This window comes from Pleurodeles waltl, chromosome 6 (assembly GCF_031143425.1).
Source record: "Pleurodeles waltl isolate 20211129_DDA chromosome 6, aPleWal1.hap1.20221129, whole genome shotgun sequence".
In the NCBI taxonomy this organism is placed as follows: domain Eukaryota; kingdom Metazoa; phylum Chordata; class Amphibia; order Caudata; family Salamandridae; genus Pleurodeles; species Pleurodeles waltl.
In genome coordinates this window covers 898,106,896-898,126,907 of record NC_090445.1, presented here as the reverse complement: position 1 = coordinate 898,126,907, position 20,012 = coordinate 898,106,896, and the positions used below count along the sequence as shown (strand labels likewise).

Sequence of the window (20,012 nt, the reverse complement as noted above, 5' to 3'; positions counted from 1 at the left end):
CCTCCACATTGGCAGCAGTCCAACCGCCACCATGGCCTGGTGGTTTGAAGACCGGCAGGGTCATAATGACTGCCATGATCTGGCAATTCTTGCCTTCCTAATAAAATATTTTCTGCTTGCATCTTGCCGTTTGTAAGTGGTTAAGAAGTTTGGACACATATGCTGCAACAAAAAATCCTAGATACCTGTTCATGTGTGTCTTTAAAAACTAGACAATCAAGCAATGCTTGTTGTGCTGGTACAATCTTCTCTGCTTGCCACCTGTCTTAATAAAGGTCTGAACTTTCCACTTGTTTATGATGGTTTAGTTGCAATATTTATATGCGCAAGAGACCGCTGTATTGAACAGAGAAGTGGGGTGCACCCTGCAATAGATAACTGGGTCTAAATCATACTGCAAGAGGTTCAATTTGCAGAAGGATTTTTTTTGTCCAAAGATAAAAACACGATTCCATTTGCAGCATACATTAAGATCATTCATGAATACACGTTTCACCAAGATATACTGTAACAATTATTTTTCTTCCAATTCCAAATAATATAAAATCAGATTTTGGTGACTACATAATTGTTAAATGGTAAACCTAAATTGCACTGTTATTTTTACTCTGATAGTTGGATACATGTTAGGAACCTTTTTAAAGTGCTGTATTAAAAGAACACACATGAATATGTACAAACATTACTTTAACAGTGCCAAAATACAAAGCTGTTGCAAATACTGTACACATCCATTCAACATGTGCTTTATTGAATGAACTCCAAATATCTGTCTATATTGCTTTATCATTCAATTCATTAAGAAAAACATTGTGATAGGCATAAAACTCTTAGGGAAGCTTGGTTCATAGAAAAAACCCTATATTTATTTATTATACAACAGAGCTAGCACTATTTTTTAAATCAATTTATAACCAATTCTTAATATGAACAGCCACAGTTAATTTCCTTATTATCAATGTGAATTGTGTTAATCACAGAAAGAATAATAGCTGAATCCTGTAAATGATGGTAATGTAGATATACATCCACAATAAATTAAAATAATTTAATTTCAATTTAAAATAGGCCTGATTTAAGGCCACAAGAAAGAGGTGTACGTAATATATACTATTCTTACTGTATTTCACTGACTGCTAAGTTAATGTTGTCTCAGATCATCCAGTATTGGATACCTCACAGTAAAATCAAATAGTATTCTGCCTTCCCAGTCTGTGTGAAAAACGTTGAGTGAGTATGCGGCTGTCAAGCTCACTGCAGTTTGCAATTGTGTAGTGTAAGATTCACGTTTTCTAGTGCAATCCTTAATACATGTACATGTAAATATTCTATCCTATTTTCAAATGAATTCATGGGAGGCCTCATGAGACAGAGAGAAAGTTTGGATTGGGACCAATCTACTATTCACACAATAAAGAGATCAGCTTGCAGACAGTGTTTGATCAATTGATTTCTATGGATAGAGTCAGAGTTGATTTCCAATAAGCAGCAACCAATATGTCTTTCAGAAGCTATCATTAAAATGACACAATACATCCATCTTATTGTCAAAATTTTCTTCTCAATTTCATTTGGGGTTTTGGAGAAAGTGCGCATGGCAAAGCCAAAGCAATCTGTGGGATAGGTCAGGTATCGTTCATGGATGACTTCCATTTGGAGACCAATGATAATCAATGATTACGGTCACTGTCCTGCTACTTTGAGACATTTATCTGACCTTTAGAACCATCAACACTTACCTCTTAATCACTGCCTGCAGACAACTGGTCTGTCTAGGACAGCCCTGGCCTGCATCCATTCCCAAACAGACATGATGTAGGGAGGTACCTTTTTACTTAACATACAAGATCAGTTGATACTAAAGGTCTTAAGGACCCCTTGCTATTCATCATATTTCATGACAATGTCCTGCCACTTGCTGCCTTCATTCATTCATGCATCTTTTGCTTCCATATGCATGCCAATGACAACAAGGTCCTGCTCAAGTTGGCTGGAGAGCTATGCAGTAAGTTGGATTATTGAGAAACGGATGAATAGAAACTGGTTAAAAAATATAAACATACTTCTTACTAGTTCCACTCAATTAAGATGGGTAATTAGCCAACACCTGTCAGAACTATAAACACAATCTGAGATTTAGATTTGATGCTGAGTTGTCAATTGAACCACAGTGCAATGTGGTTTAATTTCCATGTTTTCTTTACCAAAAGTTAATATTCCCTTCTTAACCACAAGTAAGCACTTTGGGCAGCACTGCTACCACAGGGACCACAGTGCATTAGGAGAGTTCAATGCACCTGTGCGCCTCAAAAATACCTAAGTGCTAACTTCTCAAAAATAATGCTGCTTGATTTTTTTTTTATAGCATGGTTCCAAATTTGAGCTAATATCATGTGACTTTAAATCCAATAAATCTGAAAAATGTAAACCGTGGCGTATATTTCAAAGTCTTATCTATCTGTCTTATTTTAATTGTTTCACAATTACTTAAGAAAAATTTGGTGCCTTACACTCCAATTTATGCCACATTTCAGCTTCTCTGCACAAGGGGACGGGTTAAATAACATTTGTTTTTTTAGTACTATTAGCAGCAATACCACAACAAAAAAGTGTTACATAAAAATTATTATTAGACTAATCTACAACACAATCTGATATTGGTCTTTGTGTCTCCCACCCTAGTAAAGAATGGCGGGATACTTTTTGTTTTTGTTTCTTCATTGTGGAACCGGCCTCCCCTTAGAAAACTATGGATACTTTAAGGAGGCATGTGTAAATTAAGGCACTGTCTGAAAGATTTTTGGTGTTAGTATATAGGTTGCTCCTAACATGTATTCGTTGTGGTGACAGATCATCCCAGTGTATTTTTAACTAACTTATAGTTACTCCGATAGACAGATTATCCAATTAATTATTTTGTTCGCTTTTAGAAGGAGTATGTCTTTTGAACAAAGAATTCATCACATCCATCCAGGTAATCAATATATGACAAATCATGCATTTACCAAATAGGAAGACTAGTGAGTTGGAAAATAATGCTTTTGGAACAAACTCTTAACAGGGAATTAAAGGAATGCCAAATGGTAGTGAACTTCAGTTTATCTTCAGTAAATCAGTAGATGGATTTTGGAACAAAAGATTTGCTCCATGATGTCTCTCACCTAACCTGCCTCCCCCTCCCTCCCTCCAATATACAAAATCTCCATCTCTCTGACGGGCATGCTCCAACTTTCTAATTCTAATTTGCTGGATCCAAATACATGATGGATTAAAATGCAAAGCTCTATTACTGTTTGATAACAGAAAACACAAGAAACAAAGTCAACTGAGCCAGGGGCAAACATATTTTCAGAACCATTATTGTTTTTTTATTGGAAACACAACACTGTAGGAGCACTTTCTCCAGCACATTAAAGTAACACATCTCAAACCAGGGTTCCTTAATCTTCATTGATGTTTTGTCTGCACTGAAATCCCCATCAAAATTGCATTTTATATCAAACAGTAAGTATACTCCTCTAGGTCTACTTTGCACAGATACATGCCTAAACTGGTGAAAACAGTGCCCTTTCCCCTATGTTATTGAAAGGCTTGGGTCTTTTATTGATGAATCATAACTATTTCAATAGTGTGGATTCATCATATGGGAAGAGTTGTGCTTCATAATAAGTATTAGAGAGTAGAACCCATCAAAAACAGCAACTAATCAGGGGATGTATTACAGAAGTGCCCCCAGATGCAGCATGTGTTTGTACATATATTTTGCACTTTGGTGCCTTCTAGATTATATAAAGATTACTTGTACAGCCTCTTCTTTAATGCTGGATGTTTGGTTGGTCAGTTTGTGCCTGCTTGATTTTAAGGGGTTGTTCCCTTATTTGAATTAGGGTGTGACCCCTGCAAATGAAGAAACGTATTTACCTGTGACACTGAAGGCCAGCCACTCAAGGCCCTTGAGGTCAGCCATTTCTTTGGATATCACTAATTGTGCTCCAACAAAGATTGTTTTATTGGGGTGAAAATGTTTTAAGGATTTAGGGCCAGATGTAGTAAACTCCAATTTTGCGACTTGCAAATTGCGAGTCTGACTGACTCGCAATTTGCAACTCGCAAAATTAGATGCAGAAAGGTGTCTCAGACACCTTCTGCAACTCGCTATGGGGTTGCAAAGACCCACCTCATCAATATTCATGAGGTGGGTCGCAGTTTGCGACCCCATAGCGAGTCCCTGCACTCACAGGGATGGTGGCCTGCTGTAGTCAGCAGACCTCCATGTCTGTGACTGCTTTGTCAATAAAGCAGGTTTTTTTTTCATTTTGCAGCCCGTTTTCCTTAAAGGAAAACGAGCTGCAAAATGAAAACTAAACTGAAACCATTTGGTTTCGTTTTTTTCAGAGTAGGCAGTGGTCCATAGGACCACTGCCTGCTCTGAATTTTTTTTTTTTCGGCATTCACAAAGGGGAAGGGGTCCCATGGGGACACCTTCCCTTTTGCGAATGAGTTACCACCAGTGTGACACTGGTGGTAACTGCGAGTTGGTTTGCGACTGCATTCGCGGTCACAAAGCAACTCTGAATGGCGATGCGGTCACAAATAGGAAGGGAACACCCTCCTCGCAATTTGGGGATGAGCATTGCGTTCGGCCTTTTGCATGCCGCAAACTGCGTTTTTCACAGTTTGCGACATGCAAAAGGCTTCGTACATCTGGCCCTTAGTCATTTCCACTGTCGATGTGAAACAGTACCAGATACTTTACCAACATTCTGATGTCCTCAAGAGGGATTAGAGGTTTCAATTTTAGTAGAAGATGCAGCTGATAGCTGTCAGATTAAACTTGCTACGATCTGAAGCTCTTTGTCACCTGAGAGTCTTGAATGCAGTCTATGGATTAGGCAACTCAGACAACTGTTGGATTAATACTGAGTTACTTTATAGAATGAAGTCAGTCTTAAATGTGGGTGTGTGAGTCTTGAGTCAACAATCAAGGTTCAACAACTGTAGCTTCAGCTAGGCTTCAGAGGCAGAAAATGGCTTTACAGAGTATTAGAAACTCACATCTGGCATATGTGGTAATAGAGTGCACAAGACACCTACTTAGAATGTTTATCACAGGACACCTGTTGCTTTGCAAGTTGTGGTAAGTTTGTGAGTCAATAGAAGGTTCTTCTGCTGGGAGATGGCGGCAGGAGAGTTTAATTTGGTTGGCAGATCAGATATCAAGATTAAGGACCTCATTGTGAGTGTGTCGGTCCGACTGCCCAATTACAACCCTGGTGGGCAGACCCACCAGAGGAGCACCGTCCCTGCAGGGAACATGGTTTCCAACAACATGATGGTAGTCAGAGTTGTACTCAGCCAGGGCGGCGCTGAACTCAGCGCCGCCCGGCTCATTACAACTCCCCTCACCACCAGCCTTTCCACAGCCGTGTGACTGGCATGGAAGGGTTGGCGGTGACGGTGTGTTGAGGGCCCCTCTGCCCAGCACCATCGAAATGTGCATTGTCTGCCTTGCAGAGAGTGCGCATTCTGAGAGTGCTGGTCTGCCTTCTCTTTGTTATGAGATAGCACTCGGCTCCTTTAAGGGAGCCGAGTGCTATCTCATAGCACTGTTCCTGCTGGTCTGACCAGGGAGAATGCTCTATTGCAATGTTTCCGTCTGTCCGACTGGTGGGAACATTGTAATAAGGTGGAAGGGGACGCCACTGCCATGCAGTGGTGTCCTCCCCACGAGTTTGGCGGTTCCACTGTGGGAAAGCCAAACTCTTAATGAGGCCCTCAGTGTGTTATAACTGCAAGATTATGCAATTTCTGGTTCATGGTTTTGCTGTTCATCCCTTCTGGATGTAAAGCTTGACAATCAGCTATGAATTCTGCAGAGACCTCTGGATATTGCGAGTTATAATTCTCTGTGACATAATCAAACATCTATGAATACATGGTCTCACTGATCAGGCTTTAGGAATTAAATTTGGTGTGGCCGAGCAAGGAAGCAGCTGAGTTGGTTGAAAAAATGTTTCAAGTTTCTTTTGGTTCATGGTCTAGAAGGCAGCACAAGGCACAGTTGCAGTGAATACAGATTAATGCAGGGCTGGAAACCACTGAGGGCGATGCCAAACAGCTATATCAGGTTCTGTCGTTGCACAGTACAGCTACTAAGGTATGAGGTTTTGGTTAGAGTTGCGATTACCTAAGCAACAGATAACCAGGCATAGATGGTATAAGATTAAATCAGGTATTAGGCCTGATCAAAGGCAAACACACTGTCCAATAGTTTTCTTCATGGAAAAAATCTTGCTCGCTCTATTTTTAAGGTAAATCATTTTAATAAAAGCATAGATAAGCAGTTGCATCCATATCTATCACAATCAAGATACATTGTTTACAAAAATGTTCAGATAAATGCATATGGCACATTACATGTGCTCATAGGCACATATTGCTGTATATATTAGTTGGTATTAATATTGTTCTTCCACATTCTGCCCCAGACTTCCTGGCAATTCCAACAGCTTGGTGAGAAAGTTGGCCTGACGTACACATGCTGCAGTGTTTAGACTGTTATTCAATGTATCATATAATTGCAACTAGCTAGTGTGTTTATCATTTGATGTGTACAGGTTTAACACCCTCGCCAAATAATTATACATCCCAGATAGCCAGGTCATTCTCTCAAACATTATTTTTCCCAAGTCCTTTTCATCACATATTTCTTTAATGTCAAAATGAATGTTATATAACTGAGTTGAATGTCCTTCAGGTATTTATGCAGATTTGACCTCCAGGTTCAGACTTCTATCAGGAACCCTAGTTTTGATAGAATCACCACTTAAATGGGGAAGTATATCGAATTGCATATTGTGTCAAACACATTTCACAAGTTACTGAATAAAAAGTAAGCAAGCCATTTATAGTTCATAAGTATTTCTGTCTTTGATTGCCAAATAGGCAAGTTAGTCAAATATTTATCAATTCTGTTTTTGGTATTGCTCCAAAACAATGTGTAGAGCACCGTCAAATTGATTATCCAGATACTATTCTACACTCTAGAAAGTCTGTACCTGAGACAATTCTGTTGCCTTGGAATTACAGAACAATGTGTGAGGCGAGTGTTCTAATTTTCTTCACTTGAGTTCACTGACCCTGCTTGGAGGTTCTTCTCTTCGCTTTTGCCCTTTGGGAAGTGTAGGACCAAATTAATACCTCCAAGTATTTTATCTACACTCAGATTGGATAAGCCAATAATAATTATTTTGCTCTGCCACTAAGATTTCGAGAAACAGTTTTATCAGAAAAACCGACAAACTAATGTGTCATCTAGAAAGGAAGCAAAGATAGAATAGAACATGCATCACTTTGATTCCCTCTGCCCTTCACCATCAGGTTGTAATTTGATGACCATTATGTGCCAGATCTTCCAATTGTCCCAGTGTAGCCTTATAATTTAAACTGCATGACTGCATAATTTGATGACCAGCTCAACATTTCATATCCAATTGTTAACATTCTTCTTGAACAACAGATGCTTTTCTATCATGTCCAGAACAGCATTATTTACTTTAGCACTCTTTGTGAATAGTTTCAAACATACATCATTATTATTGCATTAAATAAACAAATAGCATTAATCAGCTTCTCAAAACGTGTAACAGATTTCATGAGGCTCAGAGTGTATCAAAGCCATATTATTCTGTCAAATTCATGCTCTTGAATAATAAAATAAGGGAATAATGCGGACAAGAAATAAATCACAGAAATTGTTTTCTGACAGTATGCTTAGGATAAGCTCGGAATATTATTCTTAAAAGACTTACCAAAATTGAGTAGCATAACCACAGACGGATCCAGTGGGCACTCTGTTTTTAGAAAGCCCAATCCACATGCATGAATAATGACATGCATAACCCTCAACATCTTTTCAGCCAATACTTTAATATTCAGGGAGGTGTCTTTCTTGATTAGTGCTAAACACACTCACTGCTTCAGTAAATGAACTGTTAGGACTATAAGCCAAAAAAGGGATTTAACCTCCCAAGCAAGTTGCCATGATAAATCTTTATGGAGATAGGCTGACATTCACTCTAGACGAGGAGCTCGCTTTCCTTTTTTGGTGATTCTTTTGCAAAAAAATACACAACCATAAGAAAATAATTAGATTTTTTTTGTCAGCAGAGCACTTCATTACATCAGCTGGAATAAAGAGTTCATCTTAGAGAAAGTTTGCACCACCATCATTTTACTTAATAAAGCAATGTCTCAAGAAACACTTGCCTTCAATATAAAAAATATAATGTCTACTTGCTTCATAGAGTGCTTTTGGTCCACTCTTGAGCACTAAACTTAAAGAACTGAGCAATAGGGTAACTGTAACAATATTTCTACACTAGTATGTGATAAGAATGTATTTAGGCAATAATTTCTAAATGTAAATAATGACCTACCTAGTTGGTATGGCCCAATTGCCAGGTAATGCAGAGAGTAGAAATCAACTGAGATATGCCTCTTGTTGAATAAGGCTTGAAATAAATCTGTACACTGCCATCATCGGACACTTAATCACAGGCTATAAATCAGTTTTATCAAATCTGGGTACACAAGGGTGATGTCTTTGAAAATCAAGAGTTAATTTACTACTTGCTGAAAATAAGTCAGTAATAGCCAGAAGCAGTAATGGAGTTCATGTGAGCCACTGCTCTTCTTTATATCTATGTAGCAATAAAGATGAGGAGTAACACTTAGCAACAAGATTACCTCTTCCAAACTTTCTTCCGAGAAGTGTTTGCCAACAACCTCTGCTGGCAGAAAACAATGCAGATAAATTATGCGATACAGGGGTGTAACTACAGAGAGCGTGTTTGGGGTGATTGTATAAGAAAAAGACTATTGAGTTACCACAAAATCATGTCAAAAACACTGCAGACTAAAATATTGAAGTAACTTACTTAGTATGCAAACTACCAAATATTATGTCTAAAATGTTGTGTGACAGAATGTCATCATAAAATTTAAGTATATTTAAACATTAATGCATATAGCATTACAAATAAATTATTAAAAAAATTAAACTACAAAATTGTAATATAATTAAAAATAGTTTTAATAAACAATGTATATATGCATACATATATATATATATTTTTTAATGTATTTATTTTTATATTTGATATATATTCTTATAAAAATTATCTTTTAAAAAATACAATAAAAAAAGAATAATAACTTAAAAAAATAGATACATATACAGATAACCAAAAAAATTATGTAACCTAACAAATATTAACATTAATATAGAAATAGTTCCAATGCTAACAAAATATATATATATATATGCAAATGATATAAATATGTATACAATCCATTTTTACAAAGCTTTAAAACATTTAAATTAAAGTGAAATATTTGAATAATAATATTAGGAATAACAAGCTAACATTAAAATATATGAAAACATGTCACAGTTCATTAAAATGAATATATTCTAATATTATATATAATAATATATAAAGTAAAATTTGAAAAAACGCATGTTTTTACTTTTTTTTAAATATACAAATTAAAGAAAATACAAAATGTTAAAAAAGTAAATAAAAAATGAACAATTTTAGCAAAAGTGATGGATCTCCTTTTGCGCAGGCACTAAGAGAGGATACATGAATTGAGCCTTTCGAGTCCTGAGACTACAAGATTAAGTTGGGCCTCAATGTGGATGATATTATTTTGTATACAAAAGACCCACGGAAGACCATGGGGTGCATAGAGGCTATAATGGAAGAATCTGGGGCTTTCTCTTGCTACTCTATAAATAAGGAGAAGACGGAGGTGATGGGGTGGAATCTTCCTGGCAGTGGAATAGGTTGTTAGAAGGATATCAGGTATTTAGGTATCACAGCTCTACAGAAGCTGGATATGGTAACAGAGTATAATCTGAAGCGGGTAACAAAGGAGACTGAGGTGTTACTGTTGAGGTGGCGATGCCTTCCATTAATTAATTATGGTAGGGTGAATTTAGTGAAATGTAGATTCTCCCTAAATTTACTTCCTTGTTCAATAATATCCCTTTGTCGTTTCCCAGGGGTAGTTTGGATATTATACAGAGGTGGAGTGTCCAAGATTGAGCTAGAAAAAGTTGAGAAGGAAGTTGGTAAAGGGTGGCCCAGCAATCCAGGATGTCTATCTGTATTATCTTTTCTTTCAATTCAGGAAGTGCAGAATGCTATTGAGGTCCCCTGATGATTTCAGCAGAGGTAGAACATATGCAGGTTTGTCAAACTTAATCAGGCTGGAAGGCTATTTGTATACATTTGGGGACATAAAGTATTTCATAAAGGTACGGTTGAAAGTGTTGCAGGCATTTTTTGGAAGTATTACATTGCATGAGGAAAATCCTTTCAGTTCATTAATACTCAGAGTTTGCCCCAGTTTGGAACTCCCCAAGTACTCCACCATCTTTGTTGGATAAGCTGATCACACCACGAATCACAGCAGGTATTAATCAATGGGGCCAGCTACAGGACGGTCAGAGCTCATCTCACTGTAGTAGTTAAGGGATGGAACTCAGGGTACCCTGTCATGGTACACGTATATGCAATTGGCCTCATGGAGCTCAGGACAAAGACGGACTGGTGGGAGCTGGGAGATGAAGAAAAGGTCAGTTGATCCCAGGCCATTACAAAAAGGAGATTTCTATTTGGTATTGGGAGCTGATGAGGGCTAATGAGGAGAGGTAGATTATTCCTACCCATTCCTGGGGTGGATACCAGCCAGTAGAGGAACGTCCGGATATTTGTCACTCCTCCTTATGCCTCCTATACTCTACAGTGAAATCAGCCCTAATTAGGAAGAATCAGCTTGTCATCTGGTATAGGATACATTTAACTGCGAGAAGGCAAGCAAGATTTGTTGCAGGTTCCCCCACCCTGCTGTAACCATTGTGCTGAGGAAAAGTCAGACAATATACATATGTTTGCTTTATGCTCTGGTCTGAAGGGCTTTGAGAGAACGTGCAGAGCATTCTCTCAGGAACTACTGGAAGACAATAAATGCTGAGCCCTCCTGTGATCCTATTTGGAATAGAGGATCAGCCTGTCCAGGCTACACAACCTGAGCAGAAGCCACTTTTTTAAAAATTAACTCTGCTGGCAAGGAAGGAGATCTTTTTGAATTGGCTTAGCCCCACTCCGTCAACTGTCTCCAAATGGCTGGCTTCAGTGAACAGCCTCTGCAGTTTGGAATGGGACTGTAAAAGAAGAGGGAAGGCGGCTGAGTGTTGGGCACCATATGTCAGTTGGAGAGAGAGTAACCATGACTTCTTTTGGCCCTGTGATTAAGCCCGATAGGCCAGTACGAGATGGAGTGAGAGGAGGCTTGTTTTTTTCTCCCCCCCCCCATCCTGGAGATCCCTTGAGCCTACACATCTCATTCTCTCAGAAATTGAATCAGCAGATGACCATTGGGTACCTGAAGGTGCAGCCGTTGACTGGTGGCATTTGAGAACAAAAAACAAGATATGCCTCTTGTTGAATAAAGCTTGATATACATCTGTACACTACCACCATCAGACACCTGGGCTATTAACCAATTTTATTTAAAACAGAGTATACAAGGTTGATGTCTTTGAAAATCAAAGGGTTCATTTACTTCTTGTTAAAAATATGTCAGTAATTGACAGAAGCAGTAATGCATCTCATCTGAGCAACTGCTCCTCTTTACATCTAAGTAGCAATAAAGATGCAGAATAACACCATGTAACAAGATTGCCTCTGAACATTTTTCTTCCATTAAGTGTTTGTCAAAAAGCTTCTGCTGTCAGAAAACAATGCAGATAAATATTGCAATACAGGGTTTAGCTAGAGGGAGGGTGTTTGGGGTGATTATAATATGGAGTTACCACAAAATCAAGTCAAAAACACGGTCTACAAAAATATTTAACTTACTCACTTTGTATGTAAACTACCAAATATTAAATCGAAAATGTGGTGGAACAGAATATCATCAAAAGAAAGTATATCAAAACATTAATAGACATTGCATTACAAGTCAATTATTTAAAATGAAGTACAAAATAGTAATATGATTAAAATAGTTTTAATAATGTAAACCGTTTATATGCATGTATTATAGATATTTTTGAATATGAATTGCTTTATATTTGATATATTTTTATAAAGATTATCATTTTTTTAACATACATTGCATTAAAAAAAGTTAAAAAAAATTAGTAAACATATACAGATAACCAAAATATGCATGTAACCTGAATTAAATTTTAAGATTAATATACCAATAGTTCCAATACTATCAACAAAATATATAAAAAAAACTAAATAAATATATGTAACTATAAAATACTTTAAAATCAAAGTTAAATTACAAGAATAATAGCATGACAGTAACACTACACTACATTAACCCGCCGCACTCCTGGTGGTCTTACCACCAGATTACGACCCTGGTGGTCAGATCACCAGGGAATCACCGCCACTGCCAGAAACATGGTTCCTGATGGGGTGGCGGCGGGCAAAGTTCTGGTCAGCCACAGCAGTGCTGAGTTCAGAACAGGTCATTCCATCCGCCAAACTTATAATCAGGCCCTTAGTATGTTGTATCATATTTTTCTCATTTTAAAATGATGCTCTATATTGACATTATTTGTTGCATGGGCGCCAAAATGTGGCTGTAATGATTTGAGGCAACTGGTGATTTGTTATTTGGACTCCCCTCATTTTAAATTGCAGGTAGTGATTCTACATTCTAAATTCTACATTGTATCCTAAAAGACTCCGAAGAATATTGCTTTAAATAAGGGTCAGCGTATGAGAACTGAGGGGCCATTAAGAGCAACATAAAAAAAGGTTTTTTTTGTTTAGTTTTTTACAGAAACATTAGTGAATGCATGTAAAACATAGGCACTGATAAACTTTACAATAAATAATTTTACGGTTGGTTAGCTCTCGGACTACTAAACATCTGAAAATAGACAGTATTATTACAGACAATTCTGGTTAAGGTACAAACTCGATTCTGATGCCCCCTCTCCCAAATCACTAACCACACCTGAACCATATATATATATATATATATATATATATATATATATATATATATATATATATATATATATATATATATATATATATGGTTTAGGTGCAGTTCGTGATAAAGCTGGGCAAAGGTAATTTTAAGGGTTTAGGAGTGGGTGATGAAGGCAAGAGTAATATTTGAGTTTATAGATGGGTAGTGGTAAAGGGAGGTTAGGAGTAAATTAAAAACAAGGGGGGTTTGGGGAAGTAATATTAAATTTAAATTATATATAAGTTTTACTTACCTGAGTAATACTTATCATGTGTGGTAAAGGCATTTGCGTGGTAAAGGCTGCACGATAAAAGAATGTGTCATACAGTCATTAGCCTTTAGTTGTGGTTCATCCAGCGGAGTTTTCTCCTTGAAACACGCTGGTGTAGGTGGGTGGTTTGGAGAGTGTTCCATAAATTAGGTGGAAATGGGTCTTGTAGCCTTCTAGTTAAACCCATGTGAATATAAAGTGTGCAGTGTATTGTTATTTCATGGTGTGAGGTTGATGATTTGAGACCCTTCTCCTATCCCATGTCAGATACTGCAGAGTAGTTTTGTATGGTCAGTGGATTGCATAGCAGACAGTGAGCATTGCGAGGGAGCTGGGCAGGGGGACCCCTGTACTGCCCATGCCTAGCACATGGGAAGTACATGGTCCCCCTGTGGCCCTCTACACCTGTTCTCCACCAATGGCTGGTGGATAACCAAGTCGTAATCAGAGAGTTCACAGTCTCCTTGGCTGATTCCAACCTGGACCACCGTCAGCCCATCTGAAACACTGTTTCCGGTGGAGATGGCAGTCGTCGGGTGATCTGACTGCCAAACTCTTAATTTAGCGGTCGGACCACGAAACTAACAGCGGTCAGGACTGCCAAAGCACCTCTTAATGAGACCCCAAATCTATTAACAGTTCTGCTTTACACAGATAGATCATAAATCATCCCTACCATTAAAATATATTCCCATAATTAACTGTATTATGTGGAATTTCTGGCTCGCCACCTATGAGCAGGAAATCAAAAATTATCTAAATTTTGCTGCACAATTTGTCAACCCTAGCACTAGTTTTTAAGGCTTCCATGGTGAGTGTTTTCAGATTTTCATGTATGTGGGAACTGATTAGGTAGCCTTCAAGCAATGAAATTTGCGATTTCCTTTTACTTTATTTCCCAGAAAACAAGTTGCACACCGCAGTCATACATGAGAGTCAAAACCAAACTATTTTTCATAAAGTAAGCTAGAACTTGTGTCCACTCTTAGCTACATACAAAATAAAGCTTCACTTTAAATGCTTCCATTATTGAGCAATACAGAATACTACAACCGATATAAACCATGCCTCTGCTTTTTTACCCGTTAAATGTCACAACAAAGATATAACATTTATTGTCTAAGACTGTGTATATACCAAGGCTCTGATGGTTCGGATCTATCTTGGCTTCGGAGATTTAGAGGGTTGTTTATAGCCTTGCTTTAAGATAAATAGGAGTGCTAACCAAAACTGGTAAGACCATGACAGCTGTACACATAGTTTCCAACTGAAACTCTTTAAAGATGTACATCAGTAAAATTGAATTTGCTGCCCTAAACCCTCATGTACAGAGAAAACTCTAGAAAAAGTGTTTTAAAAATGGTCATACAATTACATAAATATCATGGGATGTGTTTGCTTCTAGTGGAAATTATATACCAACACAAAAGCATACATTAGATTTAAAAAAATTACTTGTCTGTACAATAACTATGTTGTTTGCCTCATTCTGTAGGCTGTCATATCGAACTGGTCAAGACACAGCTAACTGTGACACGTGCAGGAACAGTGCCTGTATTATCTATAGGTAAGTCTTCCTTACCAATACATATATAACAATTAAAAGAAAGTACACTGAAGAAACCTTTTCTCACTTTTCAATTTTAAGGCTAAGAAATTTAAATGATCCTTTAAAAACACATCTTTTTTTTAAATGCAAATTTGGAAACAGGAGTGTGAAATTTATGCTGTAAAATGTTAAGTACTGTAACTAAGCAAATTAAAAAATTCACTATTACCCACTGAGCTCTGCTTACAATGAAAGAATAATATGTGCACATTTCATTACACCAATGAGCACACAATGGTTATTCTAATTCTAGTTCTACTCTATTAATGTGTAATGTTTATAAAATACAGTTACAAGAACGGTTGCAGAGGAATGAAAGAAGACTTGTTTGTTAAATACCTGTTTTGAAGTCTCCAGGATATAAAATGTGGAAGAGGTCAAATCTCCCCATTCAAAAGATTTAGAAAAAGAAAAAAACATTAATACTATACAAAATTACCCAGGTGCAAAACATTACTCCATTCTCATCATTGCAGCGTCAGTGGTGGGAAGTAGTTAACAGTATTTCATTTGAAAACTGATTCTACCACAGCTGTGCGGACAGCTCCCTTGCCTTTAAAAACTTGCATAGCCTGAGGCAAAAGGTACTATGCATCTATTAGAACATTCCACCCATTGAGTGAAGAATGATCAAAATTAAACAGGGAGAAATAGAATAACAAGCATTAGACTGTTGGAGCAGAAGGCTAATACCAACCATTATGGTCCCCAGGCTACTCCACTGTCTTCAATGGAGCTCTTAACATTCCAGTGTTCTACTTCTGATTACGTTCTTTTGCTCATCATCAAACTCTGGAGTAAGTCCCTTAGAGTGAGGTGCAAACTGCAGAGGCACACACTGATATCAACTTTCTATTGAAAATTAAAATACCTTTGGGTCACTAATTACAATGTTGTATTGCTAGGGACAACAATGTTTAACTATATATATATGTTTACTCCTAAACCTAAGGAATATTTTTTCTGTGGCATATGCAGGGAGTTTTGCTGCCTTAGGTAAAGTGACACCTGTCTCTTCTTTCCCTGGTTAGGGGATAATATTTAGCACTGTTGAGGGCAAGTTATCCCCATTCATGGCAAGCTGTGCCATTGATTAGTGCTGTTGCCTTGCTATAGCACTGGCTGTGGTTAATGGGCTTCAGCATCTATAAATATGCTTTAAAATGCAGCTAAAGTTTTTATCTATTGTAACAATTATCACTCGGTTGTGAATTGATTTTTCTTTTATCTACACAAAGAATATCTAACAGACCCCACTAGACTCCGGTTTATCACCAAGAAAAATATCACTTATCTGTTACATTTGAATAACAAATACAAACTTGGTGGTCTTTGTGTATTTGAATGTTAGTGCCACGAAAGTGGAGAAATAATAATGCCAACACAATTATGTCTGTAAACTCATGTGAGATTAAGTTTCTTGTTTGAATGAAAATACTGGGTGTTGGATTTTTTGAAGAAACATTTTGTACCGCAGTTTTCTCTTTCAGTAGTTATTTGCTTCTTCAGTATGAACAATGTAAAAAGTTATCTAGGCATATGTTCGCCTTTGAGTATTGTATACAGGATATCTATAGTTAAAAGTACTGGCGCATTTGTTTAATGCTTAGTACCCATAGTGATGCACTGAATCTCTTATCCGCACTGGTAGCATTAAATTCTTTGAGGGGTATGTGGTTAAAGTATGTTGTCTTCAAATTAGCCTATGTGAGAATGGTTTCTTTCCATGTCATGCATAATGACAATACCTCAGTTGTGTGTATATTTTTTCCAAGACCACCAACTGTCCTGTCAGACTCTTTTTCACATGAGACAGGTTCCAACATGGAACCTAAAGGCATTAGCATTTTCTTGTCTGTTCCATTTGGATATATATTAATAAATTATAATTTCATGGATTTTGTTACCTAGTGGAAAGAAAATTCATACTTTCATATACATGTGTATATGTGTAGCAAAGCAACTGTTGCCATTGTGCTTATTGTTCACCCACACTTTTAATTGAAAAGGCATTTTTAATATGCCAGCAACTTTGGCTCCCATTGATGAATCTGCACCAAACTTTGGGCCTGATTTCGCAGTGGCGGTCAGAAAAGCCGCTGCTGTGACGATCCGACCGCCACATTATGAACCTGGAGGTTAGACAGCCAGGGTAGCAACATTTCTGCCAGGATAAGTGGGGGCAAGAAAGTGTGTCTGCTAATTACTTTGGTAATGTGTGATTAATCTGAACATGCTGTGGCAAATGCATAAAAGAATGTGCCAGTGTATCGAGGGGGGCAATAACATTTCCATTTGCTTGTAACTTTGGCAGTGTTTAATGAATCTGCATCAAATGTGGCAGGCTGTTATCTAGATACACTCAGTGCAGGTGTTTCATGTTTTGTACAGAGCCAATGCCGGCACAGATAAAATATAAGGTGGCCAAAACATTTTTTATTTATTAATAACTCTGGCTCCATTTGATGGCTCTGCATTAAATGTTGAAGAGAATCTTCACATATTTAATCCACTTGTGGTTTTCTCACTTGCACACATGGCCATCAAGTGGACATCCAATTTAAGTGATCGTATGCTAAGGAATATGGCACCATTTGATAATGTCACATGGAATTTGGCAGATAATTGCCAGGTTTTGCAGATTTGATACTGATACTCAGTAATATGTTTGGTGCTGTTTGATAAACCTGCTTGAAATTTGAGATCAACCCCCTCTATGCGCAGCCAAAAAGGGTTTGCATAGGGACTGGCCTAATGGGTACAAGCCAGGTGACTGCACACATCATAAAACATAAATTGACAGATAAAACTACAGATACAGGTTAATAATGGGTCAGTGAACATAAAACTGAAAAAAGCCCTGAAATATGGTAGTTATGTAGTGCATGTTAATCACAGGAATCATGCAGCACAGCCCTGGCAATGTATTCACAACTAAATGGTTGAGCTTGGAGGCAATAATATTTATCAATGGTATGCAAAGGTAATAAAGAGGCCCACCAGCAGGTATCAACGACAGGAACACCTCTAGTAAGAGTGCTCAAAGTAGTCAGGGCTCTAGTGGCATAACCACAAATGACAAATGAAGGTTCCTTCTTGGCTAAAGGATAGTATATCTTAATGCAAAGGATAACCCACATGTGAAATGGTGTGTCTGGTTGCCACTTTACCCTCCAAGACTGAGAAAGCCTACAAAGAACTAATCATTCATTATGTACAAATTATACCACATGTCTGAGAGTCAGTTTATAAGGAATGGTAGATGATAGAGAGGACCTCAAGTCCACCAACCCTACAGGCTGAAATCATTTCTCGTGGCTGTGTTCAGATATAGAAGTCAAAACAGGAAGCTAAACATTGGCTGGAATGGTAATGCCATGCAGAAAGTCCCCACAAGATTAATATCCCACTGAAGAACTGAGGAACAATGAACAGAGTGGGGTGAAACAAAGTAAACCTTTCAGAAAAGTCACCTCTAGTATTGACTTATAAAAGGAAGGCTGGTAAAAAAAGGCCTATTGAAAGCTAATAGGGCAGTTAAATAACCTTTGACAATGTGATGCAGAACATGGGAAATCTGTGGTTGAAAGGGGTTTACAGCTTCCTACACTCACCACCAAAAAAGGTAATTGAGAATCCCTCATAAATGGATTTTGTGAAGTGTTTCCTAGCTGTCAGGAAGACTGTAGCAATCTCACACAATAAACAAAAGATTTTAATTCGTACCGCTCTAAGTGTGCCACCAAACCCTTTAGAGATTGGGGTGGAGACCCTGAGCATCTTGCTGTGAGAGCACCCTGTGCAGGATGGGCCAGGACGGGGTGACTCATAACAAACTGGCATACCAAATCTTGCTTGCCCAGTTTTGGGTGATCAGAATCAGCTTTACTTGGTCCTCCTGCACCTTCCAAAGGATTATTGATAGACCTGGCATCCGTGCGTGGTTTCTCCTGTCTTTTTGGCTCTGCTTCCTGAATTTGTTACTGTGTGCTAGACTTTGTTTTTGCTGTTTTTTTAACTCTGGGCAATTTATCACTGCTGACCAGTGCTAAAATGCAAGTGCTCCCTGTATAAATTGTGATAATGATTGGTTATCCCTGATTGGCATATTTGCTTTACTAGTAAGTCCCTAGTAGAGTGCACAAGAGGTGCCTAGGCCCTGTTAATCAAATCCTACTAGTGGGCCTGCAGTACTGATTGTGCCACCTACATGAGTAGCCCTGTAAACATATCTCAGACCTACCACTGCAGTGTCGGTGTGTGTAGTCTTGTATTGCCAATTCGATCTGGCAAGTGTACCCACATGCCAGGCTCAAACCTTCCTTTTACTACATATAAGTCACCCCAAGCTAGTCCCTAAGTAGCCCCAGGGACAGGGAGCAGTGTATTTAAAAGGTAGAACATGTACTGGTGTGTTTTACATGTCCTTATAGTGAAATACTGCCAAATTCGTTTTTCACTATTGCAAAGCCTATCTCTCTCATAGATTAACATGCAGGCTGCCTTTAAATATCTTTTAAGTTCAGTTTCCCATTGGAAGCAGACAGAGATAAGAAGTTTGGAGTCTCTGGACTCACACTTTAAAAGTACATATTTTGGTAGAGTTGGTTTTAAGTTTGTAGATGCCACTTTTGAGAAAGTGCAATCAATATGTTAACACAGAGGGGATAGATGCCCTTACAGTCTCAACAACGAAAATATTAATTAATCATTGGATATAGTTTTACTTCAGGTCAACTTTTTATTTTCCTTTTACTTGTATGTTTCTTCTTGTATCACTCACATATGCAGACAACATAAAAAAACTAACATATTAACATATTGATTGCATTGTATATTGGCCCTGACACAGCGGGGTTATAGGGGCGTCCCTAAATGGTATGACTTTTGAGAAAGTGGGCATTTTCTTGCTTAACCATTCTGTGCCTCTGCCTGCCTGTGGAAACCAAGTCTGGGTCAGATTGACAGTTGAGCTGTTTGTGAAATCCCTCTAGACAGTGACACAAAGGGAGCTGAGGTGGGTCCTGCATATCCTGATGGGTCTTCTGGGCTAGAGTGGGGAGG

At 37.9% G+C, this 20,012-nt stretch overlaps 2 protein-coding genes across 2 annotated transcripts in view; one reads left to right on the top strand and one right to left on the bottom strand.

The window, feature by feature from the left end:
- DOCK1 (dedicator of cytokinesis 1) overlaps positions 1 to 20,012 on the bottom strand; it is a 1,072,828-nt gene that overhangs the window by 558,955 nt on the left and 493,861 nt on the right. The window lies entirely within an intron of this gene.
- INSYN2A (inhibitory synaptic factor 2A) overlaps positions 1 to 20,012 on the top strand; it is a 118,660-nt gene that overhangs the window by 47,346 nt on the left and 51,302 nt on the right. Inside the window, exon 3 of the mRNA XM_069239712.1 lies at positions 14,835 to 14,906. Within this exon, the coding sequence (XP_069095813.1) occupies positions 14,835 to 14,906 (72 nt within the window). The remainder of the gene's footprint in view (positions 1 to 14,834; positions 14,907 to 20,012) is intronic.